The following is a 16,738-nucleotide window of genomic DNA, read 5'->3' on the forward strand; positions in this document are numbered from 1 at the left end:
TTCCCATACCAATGGAACCTCATTAAAATGCAAAAACACCTAACTTCCACCTAATTTTGAAGAAGAATCCATGGGGTGTTTGGGAAGGCTCTGTAGGCAGCCTATTCTCAAACTATGGTCTAATATCATAGCAAGATCTGCAAAAAAAAATGGCCAATTACAGTCTAGTGGATGGGCTGGGTAAGTATAAAGGAGGGGCTGAGGAGAAAGCAGGAACAAAAGTAGCTATCTAAATCAGTTTGCTTGTGGAATCAGAAAGAAGTACCACATACCTGTTCAATCCAGCTGCATCACCCATGCTGCTACTTGATGCTGCTGGTGGAAGGGTTGAAGGGCTCCCATATTTCAGTTCTATCACAGGTGGCTTTACAGGTACAATGGGGCGAGGGATTCTGCTCCTTGTATTTAAGCTTTTCTCCTCCATCTTAACCAGGGAAATTCTCTCCTGATTTCCAATCTTCCTTGGGGTGAAATCATCTGAGTCATGAGTATCCTCCTCAGAACCAGTGGCTGACAAGGTTTCTGAAGCCCGCTGCCTCTCATCACTAGAGGAAGCAGAAGATGAAGCTCCAGAAGCTAACCTGAACAAATGGCTTTGCCTTTTCTCCATCACCAGGCGGGCCAAATCCTGTTGCTTCAGTCTCTTGTATAGCCTCTCTTTGCCAGAGTGTGAGGCTGACACGTCTGAGCCAGTGTCCTCCTCAGAGAGCAAGACAGGAATACGGCTTCTATACCTTATATTCAGTGGCTTTTTGAAAGTTTCTGCTAGAATATGTGGAAGCAACTCTGCTTGTTTAAGGGATTCATTTGCAAGGGTTTTGTTTTCAAGGCCAGATTCTTCCAAAATCAACTTACTATCTTCTTCCACATCTGACACAGGAATAAGTTTGCCCTTAAGTTCTAGCTCCTCTTCTTCTCCCATTTTAACACCATTCAGGAGTACCGGTTCCGCTGCAGTTTCAGAGGTGGTTTCAATATGATTTACTGAGAAAGCACAACTTTCCATCTCTCCCCCTTCCAAGGCTGAATTCACACTCCCATTTTCTACCAGCACCTGATTTTCCTCTAATTCTTCTTCAATGATTATCTCTTCAAACTGCCCTGGAGTAGAGTATTCCTCATGCCTCATAAGTTGACCACTGGAAGACATGATGTTTAGATGTGTCTTTTCGGCAATATGGACAAATGTGCGCTCAACTTTGGTAAAAGGGGAGGAGGTTGTGGCCACAGACATAGGAGGCTTTGGTTCAGACTTGAGGATGGAAGACAATGTTCCTGGCTCAGATACATCAAGCTGGCTTCCCATAGGCTGAGGTTTCTCACTTTGAGGAGTCAATGCAGCAAGAGTTCCAAGATCAATATCAGGAGCCAAGTCTGTATTCACAGGAGACTTTTTTAGGTCACCTGGTGAAAAGAGAACTAATGTTTTTGAGCCTTCCTCAAGTTCCAAGTCTCCTTCTGCAGCTGATGCTCGGCCCCTGGATTCCTTCTGGTCATCTGCCAAAAGAGTGGATGGAGCACCTTCCTGACTATGCTCAGTACTTTTCTGACTCACTTCACTGCTTGAATCACTCTGCATATCAAGTTCTTCCCCTAATTCACCAAGTTCCTCCTCCTCCTCCTCCTCCTCCTCTTCCTCCTCCTCTTCTTCTTCTTCCTCCTTCTTGTCTTTGTATCTGCCATTTGCCACTTGAAGATGAGCTATAGGTGGTTTACAAGGGGCAGTTAAGACAATATTTGAGAAATCCACTTTTTTTATCCGTTGGAGAATTTTGGATCTTTCCCTATTTTCTGATACATCCCTTTTGAAATCCTGGTAAGGCAAATTTAAAGGCACCACCTTGGGGAGACCATTCATTTCAAAAGGTTTCAGTGTGAATACCTGGAAAAACACATACAAAAACATTTGGTTATCCAGAATGTTGAAGCTACATACACAGTGTTGCGATAGCTGAAATTAGTCAGGAGAATTAAAACCAGAGCTGAATGAAGACCAAGAGCTGGAGACCCTTTTCTGCAAGCTTCACACCACTTGGGGGCCATCTGTTTGGACCCAGTAACAGGTAGGGTCAGAGTGAAAAGTAGATGGACCTTATCTCCCTTTACCCCCTCTTGGTCTTACACCTTTCTCTCTCTGAGGGAGAAACTTTTGCCATGGATGTAAACTCCTTACTTATATAAGACTTTCAAAATTATACTGAGGCTGCATTCAGCCTAAGAATCACAGGGTGCCCCTTCCCAGTTTAGTCAAATAACAAGAAGATTAAGAAACAAGTTATCTTTGAAGAAAGATTCTACAGAAAAAAAGTGTATTCATCATAATGACAAATCCCTTACCACATGATATTAATACCCCGCTTTAAAGCCCAAGGTATCTTCTGGGATGCCTGAAGAACAGTTTGTAGAATTCCCCCTCATTCTTTTTCAGTATTCCATCTTCAGTATCCAGATCTAATACAAATAGGAAGGAATGAGAGGCAACAGCCTCCCACTAATCTGATGCTACTGCTACTAAAGACAAAACCTATCCTTCACCTCCTACTAGTGTGATGTCTGATGAACACTCCTAAGAGGTAACAATGCAAAAGGTTATTATTCAGTTAATGCTCTAGCCAATCTCATGGGTCATCATGCAAACAAGAAAAATGCAACTGGAACAGATACAAAGCCAGTTAAAAAGAGAATATAAACAGTAAAGGTAAACATATTATTTATAGCAGCACACAAGAGCAGGAGGAGAGGTCATTAAATAAAATAAAAGGAAAGCTGTAGAAAAAGACAGAGATGTCCAGGGATAAGAGAGGCATATATGACATTATTATGAAGTGGAAATACTTTTATTTTTTTTAAGCATTCTCTGAAAATTGATGAATATCTCAAGAAATAAGTAGGAAGCAAGTGTTACACAGGGAATAAGAACTAGATTTCCATATAGTCCGTTAAGTATGAACTAGACAAAAAACAAATAAATTGCTTAATGTAACTGTGGTTCTTCAAGTGATCGTCTATGCATTCACATGTGCAGGTGATACACTTCTGTAGAACTACTGCCAAAAACCTTCTACAGCTACTTTGTACAAATTTTTATGAAAGCGTGCTTTGTATTGCATATGTTCCTAACAGTGACTCCAGTTGTATTCTCCATGTCATAGGACTGACATGAGACTCCTGGAGCTCAAAGTATTTGACAAATCAGGCATCAGACAAAGGAGGTGAGTTAGTCATATGAATGCACATAAAAGATGTGAGTGTGCTCTTGAATTATATACAAAAAAATTGGAATCTATGGTTATACTGTATAATAATTATGGATATACTGTGGATAGCACACAATAAATAACATAATATTCAATTTTGGAAAAACAGAGTTCTTCCAAACATAGCATCTTAGGTTATAGACATGTAATCACTTTCTATGTATGAACTGACACTTTATCAGTGCAATGGAAAGACTAATGAATTAGGTTTAATTATTTATTTTAAAAATTGGGGGAGAGGTACAATAAAATTTGTAATTTTTAAACATGAATGAACAGTGACCACTTGAAAAAACACAGCAACCAGTTCTTTTCATCACTTGTATCACATGTATCAGTGATTAGCAAGTTGGAGTTGGGGCAGATACCTTAGCAAAAAAAAGTTAGATAAAATACCTGTCTGTCCAAAAGATGCATTGGTTTGAACAATGAAGCAATAATACAAAATAAAGATTGGTGACTTACATCATATCACCAGTTTATTTAACTTCAGTATTGAAATATTACAGACGGAAGCAATAGAAGAAATCATAGCTCTGGTTAGTCTGTTCAGATATATAATGGAACAGTGGAAGCCAGCAGTACATTCTGTGTTGGTTTATAATGTATTGTTAGGCATCCCAAGTTGTGAGAACAAGATAGGCATCAAGAGAAATAGTTTAAATAAATAAATAAATAGTTTGTTTTGTTATAAGTTTAATTGTTTATAAATAATAAAAGAGGTTGTTCATCAGCCCACAAAACAAAGTAATACTGTCATGAATCCAATGAGCAAATACAGGTCATCCTCATTTAGCAACTGCCTCATTTAGCGACCATTTGCACTTATGACAGTGATGAAAAAGTAACTTTACAACCAATTCTTGCATTTATGGCCTTCGCAGGTCTGTAAAGCAAAGGAAAGCTGAAGTAAGATCATAAGCATGGTCATTTCACTTAGCGACCATTTTGCTTAACAACTTAGTTGCTGGTCCCAATTGTGGTCACTAAACGAGGACTACCTTTATTGCAATGACATTAGAAAAAATTTCTTCAGTCCTTGGGGATCAATGGTCCTGGCAGTACTGTAGGCTAGTATACCCATTAACTATCTAAAGTTCTAAATCTTGAGTGAGCAGCATCTTTTTTACAAGAGATATCTATTAATCATTTATTTCTTCTTCTACTTCTTGCTAGCAAGCTCTAATATTAGTGTACCATAAAGGCCAATGTTGTGATAAATTTAGGATTACAATTTCTTATGAATTGTAGGGAACTTCAATGATACAAGATTTAGTCTGATTTTATATTCTATAGCTTATTTCTGTTATTTTAAAGCAGACTTTTACATATCTCCTCTCATTAAGAAAAGGATATGTCCTCTAAGTAATTAAGTAAATTTCATCTTTGCTATGGTGTGAGTAGGTGAGTCTGACACAAACAACTGCATACATATGTGGGCCAATAATTTGTATGTGAACATACCAGTTCATTTTAGATATGTAATAACATGAATATAGATTGATTCCCCCTCTTGCACTGGTAGGCAGTTAAATAAATAATCTATATGTGACTAATTTAATTACAGTAATTTAAACAGAAATACATAATATACGTATAACCACAGGGGGAAGATTATACCAGGGGATCTTTGTGCTTGCTCTGTCTACTGTTCAGAAAGAGTTAATGGGCAAATTCCTGGTACCTCCTCGCCATTCTATGGTTTGTTATATTTAAACTGAACTTAAAAACATAGTCTATTAACTAAAAATTATGCCATCAGCATGGAATCTGGAAGCACCATCATAACCCTCAGATATCTCATCATTTGTTTTTGCAGTCTATAATTTTCAGTGGCAAAGAAGTTAAAGTGCTGGACTTCAGACTCAGACCAATCATAATCTCTCTGTCTAATCTACTGCACAATAAAAATATATATAATTAGAGGGAGATCCCATTTGTGCTCCCAGAAGAAATGTGGGATATACATTTGAAATAATAATAATAATAATAACAACAACAACAACAACAATCAACAACCATTAAATAAATAAATAAATCAGAACTGTGGCTATAAACCATTGAGCTTAAAACAGAAGAAGGCTGTTTGTCTTCTCTCTGGAGTTTGATGCAGAGTGGGTGGATGGCATTGCCATAATTTTTTCCAATTTCCTGTATCCCACCAGCTACAACACATCTGTGCCTGAGCTTTTCTCAGTATACAAATTGCTAAGAGAGTTAAAAATTGCATTCTGTTACCATGGAATTCCATAGGGAAGAAAGATAAAGAGGTCAAATGTGGGGAAAGAAGCCAAAGCAAATAATATGAGAAGTGGCAGAGAAGATTGCCAAGAAGACACTATGTGGGGAGTTTTAGAGACAGAAAGTGATACAGCAGGACTTGTAGAGATAAACTGAGACCCTCAGTCCAAATACTCTTTTTTTCTGCCACCTTCTGTGCTGATAGGCAAAGAAAGAAATGGTAGACAATTTCAGCCAGGATGTCAATATACTGGACCATTGTCCTAGGAAATCAGAGTGTATTAGAAGCAAATTTGGTGCCACTGGCATTTGTAAAGATTCCAAAACTTTTTGTCTTGCCTCATGCTTGGATATGTGTTGATCGGAGAGGCCAACAGATTTATCAATGTTCAGCCAGCCAAAATATTACATTCTCTCTTAGCTCTAAATGCTTGACAATGAGATGTTGGCAAAAACATGTGGACCCAAAGTGAGACAAGAAGAGAAGGTGTAAGAACTACCAGAGGAGCAAAACAAAACCCCCACCCTTACCAGCACTGGCAAGGCAGGCCACAGCACATAAATAGAGAGCAAACCCCATCCCATTTTAGCACTGAAGATGTTACCTAGCCAGGTAATGAAACGCTTGCAAGAAAAGAACCAAGCTCAGAGAACCCCAAGGACTCCACAGGCAGCATTTATCCTGAGTGAAGTTCATAGACTGCAGAGCTCCCATTCCACTCCAGAGGCTGAAAAGGTATGCATAACGGCCTGCCTCTGTCTGAGCCCTGCAGGCTAGATGTCCTCAACAAAAATGCTTGACTACAACATTAGAGCATCTCTCATGAGTAGAAGAGAATGCTAATACATAACAGTACCTGGGGGGAGGGGGGAGGAGTGTGTCAAAACAGGCAAGATGGTGGATACAGTATTGTGATGTAAAGCCCACCTCTCTTGTATGTATGCCAATATTGCACGCTTGTACAAAAGAGGCAGATTTGCATCACAGTGCTGAAGATTCCACCTTGTCTGCTCTGATCCCCCACAAATGCCGTGATAATACCCACAATGTTGAAAAGTAGTTAGGATGCCAAAACAAAGATGTCACCACCAGCTGAAGAAGGGCCAAGAGTCCTGTGGAGTCAACTCCAACTCTGATCCTGAACTGAAGCCCAGAAATCCCAAAAGTGGAACTCTAGAGACACCACTTTTAAAGTAGATTCTCCTGTGTAATTGGTGTTTTCTATATTAGAAGTCTCATCATGTCTCCTAATGAGGGCAGAAGCTAACTGAATGGGGCCAAAGTATTTTATGTAGTAGTAGAGCTGATAAGGTGGCAGGCAGGCTAGACTGAACAGAGTGATAATGGCCCCCATCTGCTCTCAAACATGGCACAAAACCTTGAAACTAATCATGATTTTGCCATTCCAGGCTGACCTTATCAGCTGATTGATGAATAGATGTAATAAATTACCTTTATGTCAGTCATACCTATATTCAGAACAAGACCGAGACAAACAGAAATATCTCACAGCAAACTCCAGTTTAGTTCCACCTCAGCCCAAGTAGGCAACCTAATATCTACAGATATTTGAGGCTCTATCCCCAATATTAGAGACTATAGTACATTACCACTGCCACCCTTACTGGGAGTGATGGGAACACAAGTTCAAGTATTTGGAAGGCATCAGAATGGCAACTGCATTTTAAAATGGGCTTTAGTAATCTGACTCTCACGACAGTTTGCATAAACCAAATATTCAGTAATGTGGGTAGATTGTTCACTGAAAGCCACTGAGAATGGAAATTTACAATAATCAGAATTAAAGGCCAGTCCAGGTTACTCTTGTACTTTAGGTTATCAAAATCCTTTGAAGAACCCTCCTTCCAAACTCTAAAGAAAAATATTTTATTTTATTTATTGAATTAAATCATTTATATGGCCACCCATTTTAACCAAACTTTGGGCAGCTCACAACCAAAGGATAAAAACAACATATACAAAGAATAAAAGCAACAACACCTGGTGCTATAAACTTCCCAGTGCAAACCATGACACTCTCCTCCCATTCCAATCTCACCCTATCCCAATGCCTGGAGGAAATCCAGGTCTTAGTGCTTTTCAGAAGGTTAAAAGGGTAGGGGCCTGCTGAACCTCAAGAGGAAGAGTGTTCCATAGGACAGGGGCTGCAATGGAAAAGGTACGCTTCCTAGGTCCTTTAAGATGGCAACATTTAAGGGAAGGGACCTGGAGCATGCCTACTCTATCCCATCTGATGGGATGGGCAGATATCCTCAGGGAGAGGCAGTCCCACAAATAACCTAATCCCATGCCATGTAGGGTTTTAAAGGTGATGACCAGCACCTTGAATTGCACCCAGATGGAAACTGGGAACCAGTACAGCATACACAACAGAGGTGCAATGTGAGCAAATCTTGGGGCATACTGATGATACTCCATCCCATGCCATTAGATGACCTTGCCCAGCAGTTTCACGTAGATATCTATCAAAAAATCTCATCTAATTGCTCAATACGACAGACCAGTTCTAAACAGAGTACAACTACCAGCTTACTACCAAGGAGTGAGGAGTTCTCCTTCACTGGATGAAATCAAGCAGTGACTGGACAGCCGTATGTTGGAGATTTGGATTCTAATGGATTAGACTTGATGGCTTAAATAGTTCCTTTCAACTTTTTGATTCTCAGCTTTGTTAACTACTGAAACACTAGGTAACCAAAAGAGACTTAACCAGTACTTGCTCACCTATGGTTTCACTATTTCTGAGCCATTGAAATAAGCTGACATCGCTCTGATAATCTTCTCCAAACAGAGCCTAATTTGCAAAAAGAAAATATGCTACTGATCTGTAAAAATAAACTTTAAGAATGTTTCAGGTAACTAAATTGCATTATTCCTTTCCAATGAATGAATGAATGAATGAATGAATGAATGAATGAATGAATATATTTATTTACTTAATCTGTTACAACTCTGGGCAGCTTACAAAATACAACAATAGAAAACAAAATAAAAACAAAGAATTGCATAACCAAAAAAGAAAATCCATGAAAAATCAACAATTTTTAAAACAAAACAAAACATCATTCAGGGAGTCTATCACCCATTCTGACCTAGGGCCTGGGGACAGGGATAGATTTAAAGATTTGTTTGAATAGGCCCAGGATGGAGGCTACACAAATCTCCAGGGGAATGGTGTTCCAGAAAGCAAACATTATGACAGACAAAGCCTGTTTCCTAGGTCCTGCCAGGTGACATTGTTTAATTTATGGGAGATTTTGTTAAATCGTGTGAGATGGGCAGAAATTATGCCATGAAGGACCTTATAGATGACAACCAGCACCTTGAATTGCACCCAGAAGCCTACTGGCAACCAGTTCAGCTCACAGAGCAGAAGTGTTACATAGGCATGTGGTGGCCTTCCTGGCCATAGCTGCCATCTGCTGCTCAAGCAGGTACTGAGTCCAAGAAACCCCCAAATTGCATACCAGTCCCAAGGGGAGAGTGCAATCCTATTCAAGACCAAAGATGAAAGCAGTCCAGACTTGGAGGTCCAAAAGCCACTCAGTCTTGTCAGGGTTGAACTTAAGCCTATTTTTCTCCATCCAGACCCATCCAACCTCCAGACACTGGGGTAAGACCTTGAGTGCATCACCTGGCCAGCCCAGGGTTGAGATGTATAGCTAGGTATCATCAGCATACTCATGATACTGGACCCATATAGATGTTAAACAGGAAGGCTGAGAGCTTCAAACCCTGAGGTACCCAACAAAGGAAGGATCTCTTGCTTGATCTCTCTCTTCCCCCTCCCCATCATCAACATTGACTGGGCCAGAAAAAGAACTCCGGAACATTGTATTCTCCACTCCTAATCCCACAGGTAGTTCAGAAGGATACCATGGTGGATGGTATTAAAAGCCATCAAATAGAACCACAATGGTTGCACTACCCATCCTGAGCCCACCAAAGGACATCAACAAGCAGAACCAATGCTGTCTCAGTACTGTGCCCCACTCTGAAGCCAGATTAAAAAGGGTCTAGATAATCCATATCTTCCAGGGCCCTCTGAATCTGCAACCTCACCATCTTCTCAAAAAGAAAGGCAGGGTTGTAGACTGGATGAAAAAGGCCTCTTGAGGAGGAGATGCACCACTGCCCCCTTCAAGGCAGGGGGCACCATGACCTCTCTCAAAGAAGAGATACTAATACATGGACCCAATGCCACACTTTACAAATGGCTTTAACCAGCCAGGAAAGGCATGGATCTAATATAGTGTGGTGACTGGATTTATCATACCAAGGATCTTGTCCATTTCCTCAAGAGACACAGCACAAACTCATGGCAGATAATCAGACAAGGCCACACTTCTATCACCTTGACAGGACTTGCCCTGTCAGAGTCCAACTTATAGTTAATTCAGGCAACTTTATTTGCTAGTTGCTTCAAATATTCTTCACAGCAACCCAATAGATGTTCTGAGGCTCAACTCTGCCCAATAAGTAGGAGGTAACCTGAAAAGGGCTGATGGTTGGTTATCTGTGGATGCAATAAGAGTGGAAAAATAACTACCTGTCACGACTGTTATCACCCTGGTGTAATCCCTAATGCGAACTCTTATATATGTTTGACTGGATTCACTCTTCATTTTCCTCCAATGGTACTCTAAGCATCTCTACTGATGTTTCATTTCCCAAAGATCCTTGGAGAACCAAGCCCCACCGCCACCCCCAGGATTAACATACTACATGAGGCTACATAGGAGCAACCTGGTCCAAAGTCCTCATCACCTGTCCATTCCAGCTAGCAACTAAAGCCTCAGCTCAAAACTCAAGTATGATCCTGAACATCCTCTGAAATCCCAGAATCCCTTAGGCTCTTGGGGCAGGTAGATCTAACAGGTCTTACCTTCCTGCAGGGACCAGTAGCAGCAGGAAGCCAAAAAGCAATCTGAGAGTGCTCTGACCATGACAAAGGACTGATGATGTCCTCCACCTTCTGATCATGTTGCAAGTATCCCAAGACAAAAACAAAATCTAACGTGTGAACTCCAGTATGCATTGGGTCAATAATTTGGGTCAGATTCATGGTTGTCATGGTGACCATGAACTCCTGACCAACCCCAAACTCAATGCTACCTGGATGCAGGTTTATATCAGCCTGAGGAATTCAACTGCCAGCCCAGCAATGGAATCCAGCAGCTCAGGCAGGTATGTCATTTCACAACACAAAGACCAGTACAGCAGCAACAAACCCAACTGCTTTCTAGAGCCCAACCTCAGCCATAAAGGTCTCACATCTGGTTATCTACAGCACAGAGGAAATAGAAAGCTATCAGAACTGCTCAGATAATAACTGTCACCCCTCTCTCCTGTCCTGAGGTTGCAGCTGATGCCAAACCAGAACCCAGGTGGGCACATCTCTGAAAAAGGAACGTCCCCAACTCTGGCCCTCCTGAGTCTCAGTAATAGATGGGAGTCTAAGCCTCACCCTTTTGGGTAGGAAAAACACTGTCCAAATGAATGCAATTCCCAGGATACTTTATATTTATATAGAATTCCTGTGCACATATTTTCAAAAACCCAACACATTGTTCCATCAATATCCATGGGGTCTTCAGTTCCAAAGATATCTTTGAAAAATGTGCAATTGACAGTTCAAGACGGAGACTTTGATCTTCATTATGCTTTTGACTAGTTTACCTTTTCACTAGTACCAAATTTGGATACTTTTACTTAATATAAATTCTCCTTTCTGGACCCTTTTGGAATATTCATATGCAGCATAGCAGTTTTAGTTCATTGGACTGTTTTGCGTTAAAAATATAATAGATATATCTCCTGTCACTATCACATAAGTTCAAAAATTGTGGTATACTATTTCCAGAAAATTGAATTTTGGTTCTTTTTTTCATGTCACACAAATTGACACTATGGGATAATCCAGATCTTAAAACTGTTTTTTAAAAACTTATATAAAAGATTTGGATGGATGATATGATTTTTACTTTAGATCAACTATTGGGGGATAATGATTTTTTTCCCTTATTTTCTGTGTTAAAAAGATAAATACCATTTGTCCATTGTAACTTACAATGGTATTTACAACTGTATTTACTGACATCTCAGTTTGAACCAGGGGTGTTTTCAGCTTTAGAAACACCTAATTTATTAGAAGTAGTAGTTAGCAGTTTAAAGTCTTATTATATAGGGTGAACTGCAGTCAGTCCCATAGCATAGCAGGCAAGAGTATTAAACGTACCCTCTACTTCAGTCCCATTTGGGAACTCCTATGACAATTTTTGTGGGGAGAAGGTGGGATGTCATTTTTAGAAGAAAAAAATTACAGCAGAGGAATGCCAAAATAGGAAATTATTAGACAAATTTATGTGGGCCAAATGGACAGTGCTGTTTTTCCAAATTCAGGAAACACTTTCACAAAAATCAGTGGAGAAGCTGCATTAAAGTTCAGTCTCCACTTAGCAGATTTCTGTTTCCTAAAAGTCTGAAATTTGAAAAACATCAGAATACACATTATCCACACTTGAGGAAATATTGCTCACAAATTTGCGTAAATACAGCAAGCGTGTAGCTGATTTTAGCTGATCCCCAAAAGCAGGTTGTACCTGATTAGTACCCAGATGGGAAACACCAGTTCTGCCAACTAGACTGGAAAATTGAAAAGACATCTCAGAAGAAGCCAGCATCAAACCACTTCTATATCATTTCCAAGAAAATTACCTGAGCATGTCTATGACATTGCCAGGAATCAAGCTTGACTCTGCTGCATCTTGATTATGCATTTTACCTTTAGGTAGTGTAACATGTCTGATCAACCCTCAAATCAGCCCACACAATGTGCCTTCCTGCCACAATTGATCTTGATGCCCTGGCATGCCTGGAGGTTGTTGCTCTCTTCTCCACTGTGTTAGTCAGTATTGCAGCTTTTCTTTTCTTTGCAGTGGAAAAGACAGACTCTCCCATTTCATTGCCCTCCCTGTTTACAAGGAATGACTTTCTCCACAAAGCATCAAACTGTTAATTGTCTTCTTAGACACATCACTATACCTGTCTCTCTCTGTCCCAAGGCCCAATAGGAAGGAAGAGAAATGAGGAAGGAAGAAAACATTAGCCAAATCATAATACAGAATCCAGAGAAGGAGTTCCAGAAAATCTATTCTCTTATACTGATATATAAGAGGTAAAAATCAGGCTGGAAGACCAGGACATATTCTTCTCTTTACCAAAACCAGAATGTATCCCTCTTTTCACTAGTAAAAGTCCTCCGCAATGCTGATGCAGGATAATGGGCCAACAGGAGAGGTTTGCATTTGGATCTGAAGTCTACGTAACAAGAACAGTGAAGGTCCACTGAAAAAACAGATTGAAAAAAAACACCGCCACAAGTTCTGCCTTCGATTCTTTAATAAGGTTTTGGTAGTATACAAGCTTTTTTTTCCGATTGTCTGGATTAACATACATGGATTTAAAAAAGGCACAAAATCCATTGCACAGCTTCGGTTTAGTTTTTTGTTTCTTGTTTTGTTTAAAAGATGAAGTTGCTTGTTATTTGTGATTTCAAGTGTAGGATCTTACAGTACTCTGCAGCATTTACAGCATGTTCTACATACAAGTAATTCAGTGCATGCTTTTATACAGAAGATAGAATTCAAGTTCTGTCTTGCCATTAGTCTCTCTATATACAGAAGTAATACAGTGCTTTTATCCAAAAAAAGAAAAGCTTCATTTTTTTTTCTTCTCACATGCTTGGTTTGCCCAGGAGAATAGTGCAAGCATATTATACAATGTTAGTACAAAAAGGTGAAAGGTAAGGGGTGCAGAGAATTACCTTCAGTTCTAACAGGCATCACACACAAAGAATAAAAAGGCTCAGGGAAAACAAACTTTTGAACCCCTTCTGGCAACTTGGTCCTTCCAAATTAATTCCTGCTGTCCCACAATAAAGGTATACCTCATAATTCTCCTAGGAAGGGTTTTAGGCCTTTTTCAGTCTTGATGCTAAATATACATATGTCCTTCTACAATAATACCAGGATGATTCTAATTCCTGAGGTTTTTATTAAAAATATATTTAAAGTACTAAGAACTGGCACTCCATAAAAGAAAAAGCAACACAAAACAAACTTTGTAACATCCACATGGATGTCTTGAAAAACACATCAATATAGTATGCTGACACAGGACAAAAAGCTGGTGCAAATGTAATATGGTTGATATCTTAACTACTGGACCAAGCATTCACTTTCTAACATGAATTCCATTCTTTCTAAACAGTGTCCAACAAATACATCAACACTTTCACTCTGTTTATCTGAGAAGTGACTAGCTTTAAAATGAAAGATTTGACATTAGAAGTCCCCTGTGTGCACAACTGAGGCCCCAGGGCTGCATGACAGACCCCCACACTCCCCCGCAAGCTTTCAGTGCTGTTCTAGAAGCTTCCAAAAGTTATTATATGATAGAAGAAAACTATATGACTGGAAAATAATTATATTAACCACATTTATTTTTGATTAAGTTTAAATGGAAATGAAATAAAATTCAGTTTTTGTCTTAGCCTCATCTTTTTTGGAGTGTGGCCTCTAGTCTTTATGCTCTGGAACAACAGAGGTTTTGACTGCGTAGCCACAATAAAATGCCTGTGAAGCGGGGAGTGGGATTTGCTCTAGGGAAGGAGAACATGATTCCACAGTTAACCCAAAATACAGTTAGAAACTAGTTCTTTGTATGCACGCTGATCCTATAAAATGATCACTGTTGCATTTCTATACTGTACATACTGGGATCGCTGTGTACAACAGAAGAAAAAGTTATCCAATCCTTTTTTCCTTCAAAATCTTAGTACTACCAACTGCTGACTACAATAAAACAGTAGCAGCAAGTGTGTGGGCTTAGGATAAGGCAAAATAAGGATGCACTAGTCCCTGAGGGTGCTGATGATTATGAGAGAAATCTAGAAAGCCCAAGAAACAGAACACAAGTGATCAAGTGATCTCAGGCATAAGAAACTAGAAGATGCCTTAGTCCTGAGAAATGCAGATGCAATCCAACAAACAAGAATCCAGCTCTCACTAGAATTAGTTATTATATATCCTGAAATGAGTATTATCCTTTGCAGGCAGAATGTGTTATTTATTTATTTAGAACTGGCAAATTTGGCAAATTTAGAATTTCAAAATGTTGTTAATTAAAGACCTTGTAGGATATCTGCTTTGTAAAATACAAATCCAGCCCTTGATTGTAATATACTCATTCTCACCAACTTAGTATTCTAAATTCTGGACACGTGCATTGCTTCATAGCTTTCAGAAGCTTTTCTTCCCTTTATAGTTTTTTTTTTCCTAAGCTAAGGATAGGTCTGGGTGTGTTTTCTGTGCTTCTGATTTATCAATGTAGCCTTGCACAGTGCTGGCAACCATGGCTATCACTACTGGCAATATAAAACAATGAGAAACCAGCACAGGCTAAAATATACTGCAAGAATCAGAAACACTGAAATTAGCCCCAAGTAAATACATCTTTCATTCCATCAATCTTTTCATTTTGGAACTCTTCATGTATTGCTATGTTTCTACCTGTCAGAGGTTTGAAAAAAAGTAGGTAGACAGAGAAGGGGGGAAATTTCATTAACAATGTATGTTCCAATCTTGGGAAGGAGGAATAAACTGTAAAATAACCTGAAAATATTAGTATCTTCTTGGTACAATGGTAAGGCCAAATATAAGCAAGCTCTGCTTCTCTCAGGAAGGACCAAAGTGAAGGGGTAAGTAAGTGTCCTATGAGAACCTTTCTTATTCCATTGTTACATGGAGCACTTTTTGCAATGTCGATGCATTTTATGTTACGAGATAGTTTGCCTGCATTTGCAATGATTTGTTGATAAGGAAGCTCTGTGATTTATTACAAAGAAGATATAATTAAGCCAGGTGCACTGAAAAGGCAGGATTCAACAGAAAGCATATCATACTGTTAAAAAAAAATAGATCATAGAATAAATTTGAATCTGAATGTTAAATTACATGCAGGTTAATGCAAAAATGGAGATCAATTTTCAACTCCAGGTTACATAGTTATAGCAGCTTGTATGTTTTTTTTACATTCATTATATCATTTTTTCAGTAGTTTGAATACTACAAACAATGACTACCAATACATCAAATGGAGCGTTAGAAACATTTACTATAAATGTTATCCTTGTGCTGTTGTGAAACTGCTAAAGCAGAACTAAACATTACAGTGACCCAATTTATAGAAGTCTAACAAGAAAAGGAGACAGGGCATTGACCAACTGTCACTTTATAAATGTTACCAAAACTAACAACAAAAAATACTCTACCAGTTTCATCTCATTGTGAGGAAAGACAAAATCCAGTAAATTTTGTCTTTCCAAGCATGTCTCAGTACTACACAGCTTCTATCAAGAATGCTTGTAAAATAAGGTAGCATAGATTGCAGGTGGTACAAAACAGCACAAAATAAAACCATGAGGACCTAACCCTTCAAAGTGATTGACTCTGATCTGCAAGTACAAAGCCAAATCCCTTAATCCAAATCCAAATCCACTCGGAAGCGGTACTGCAACAGCAACTTCAGCTCATTTATCAGCACAGTGCTTAAGAAAAAGAGAGCAATAGATTTTGATGGTAATGTCTTATAAAAAAAAAGTCTTATAAGCATTACATGAAGCAAAATGATCTACATGCCATAAACAGAATATCAATTTGTTTCTTCTGAAAAACTGCCAAAAGTAGTTTTCCATCTATTTGATTGAATTTCTTTGCAGTGTTAATTTCAAGATGAGGCCTCACATAGTAAGGCACTTCTCATCTTGTACTACCATAAGCTCAGGCCGTTGACTGACAGGTGAAGTGGGGATAACTTACATCCATCCAACTGAGAAATAACAGAGCAAAATCTGCATAAAATGTTGTGCTGTGCAGCTTCTCTGATTTTGATCCTATACTGCTCTTTCAGTTTTTCAATATGTCAAAGACCAGAAGAAACAATAATGGACAAGATATACAATGAAAGATAAAAGTGTCACTTGGTGTTAAAATACTAATGAATTACTCAAAATGGCAGGAGTGGTTCACCAGTAACCACAAACATTTGCTTTTGGGCCAGTGAGGAAAAATACCTTAGAATAGTGGAGCTGTCCAGTATTTTATCTATCCCAACATTTGGTAGAATAAAAATGAGTACTTTTTTAATGTACTAATTT

The 16,738-nt window shown here is 39.0% G+C and overlaps 1 protein-coding gene across 1 annotated transcript in view; it reads right to left on the reverse strand.

Annotated features, from left to right (window-relative positions):
* The window catches only part of TTBK1 (tau tubulin kinase 1), a 129,951-nt gene that overhangs the window by 10,933 nt on the left and 102,280 nt on the right, over window positions 1-16,738 (reverse strand). The window contains exon 15 of the mRNA XM_088147982.1: window positions 273-1,882. Coding sequence (XP_088004108.1) covers window positions 273-1,882 — 1,610 coding nt within the window. The remainder of the gene's footprint in view (window positions 1-272; window positions 1,883-16,738) is intronic.

Source organism: Python bivittatus, unplaced genomic scaffold (assembly GCF_059951505.1).
Source record: "Python bivittatus isolate LINGU-HERP-01145 unplaced genomic scaffold, Pbiv_v1 ctg000020_np1212, whole genome shotgun sequence".
Classification (NCBI taxonomy): Eukaryota; Metazoa; Chordata; class Lepidosauria; order Squamata; family Pythonidae; genus Python; species Python bivittatus.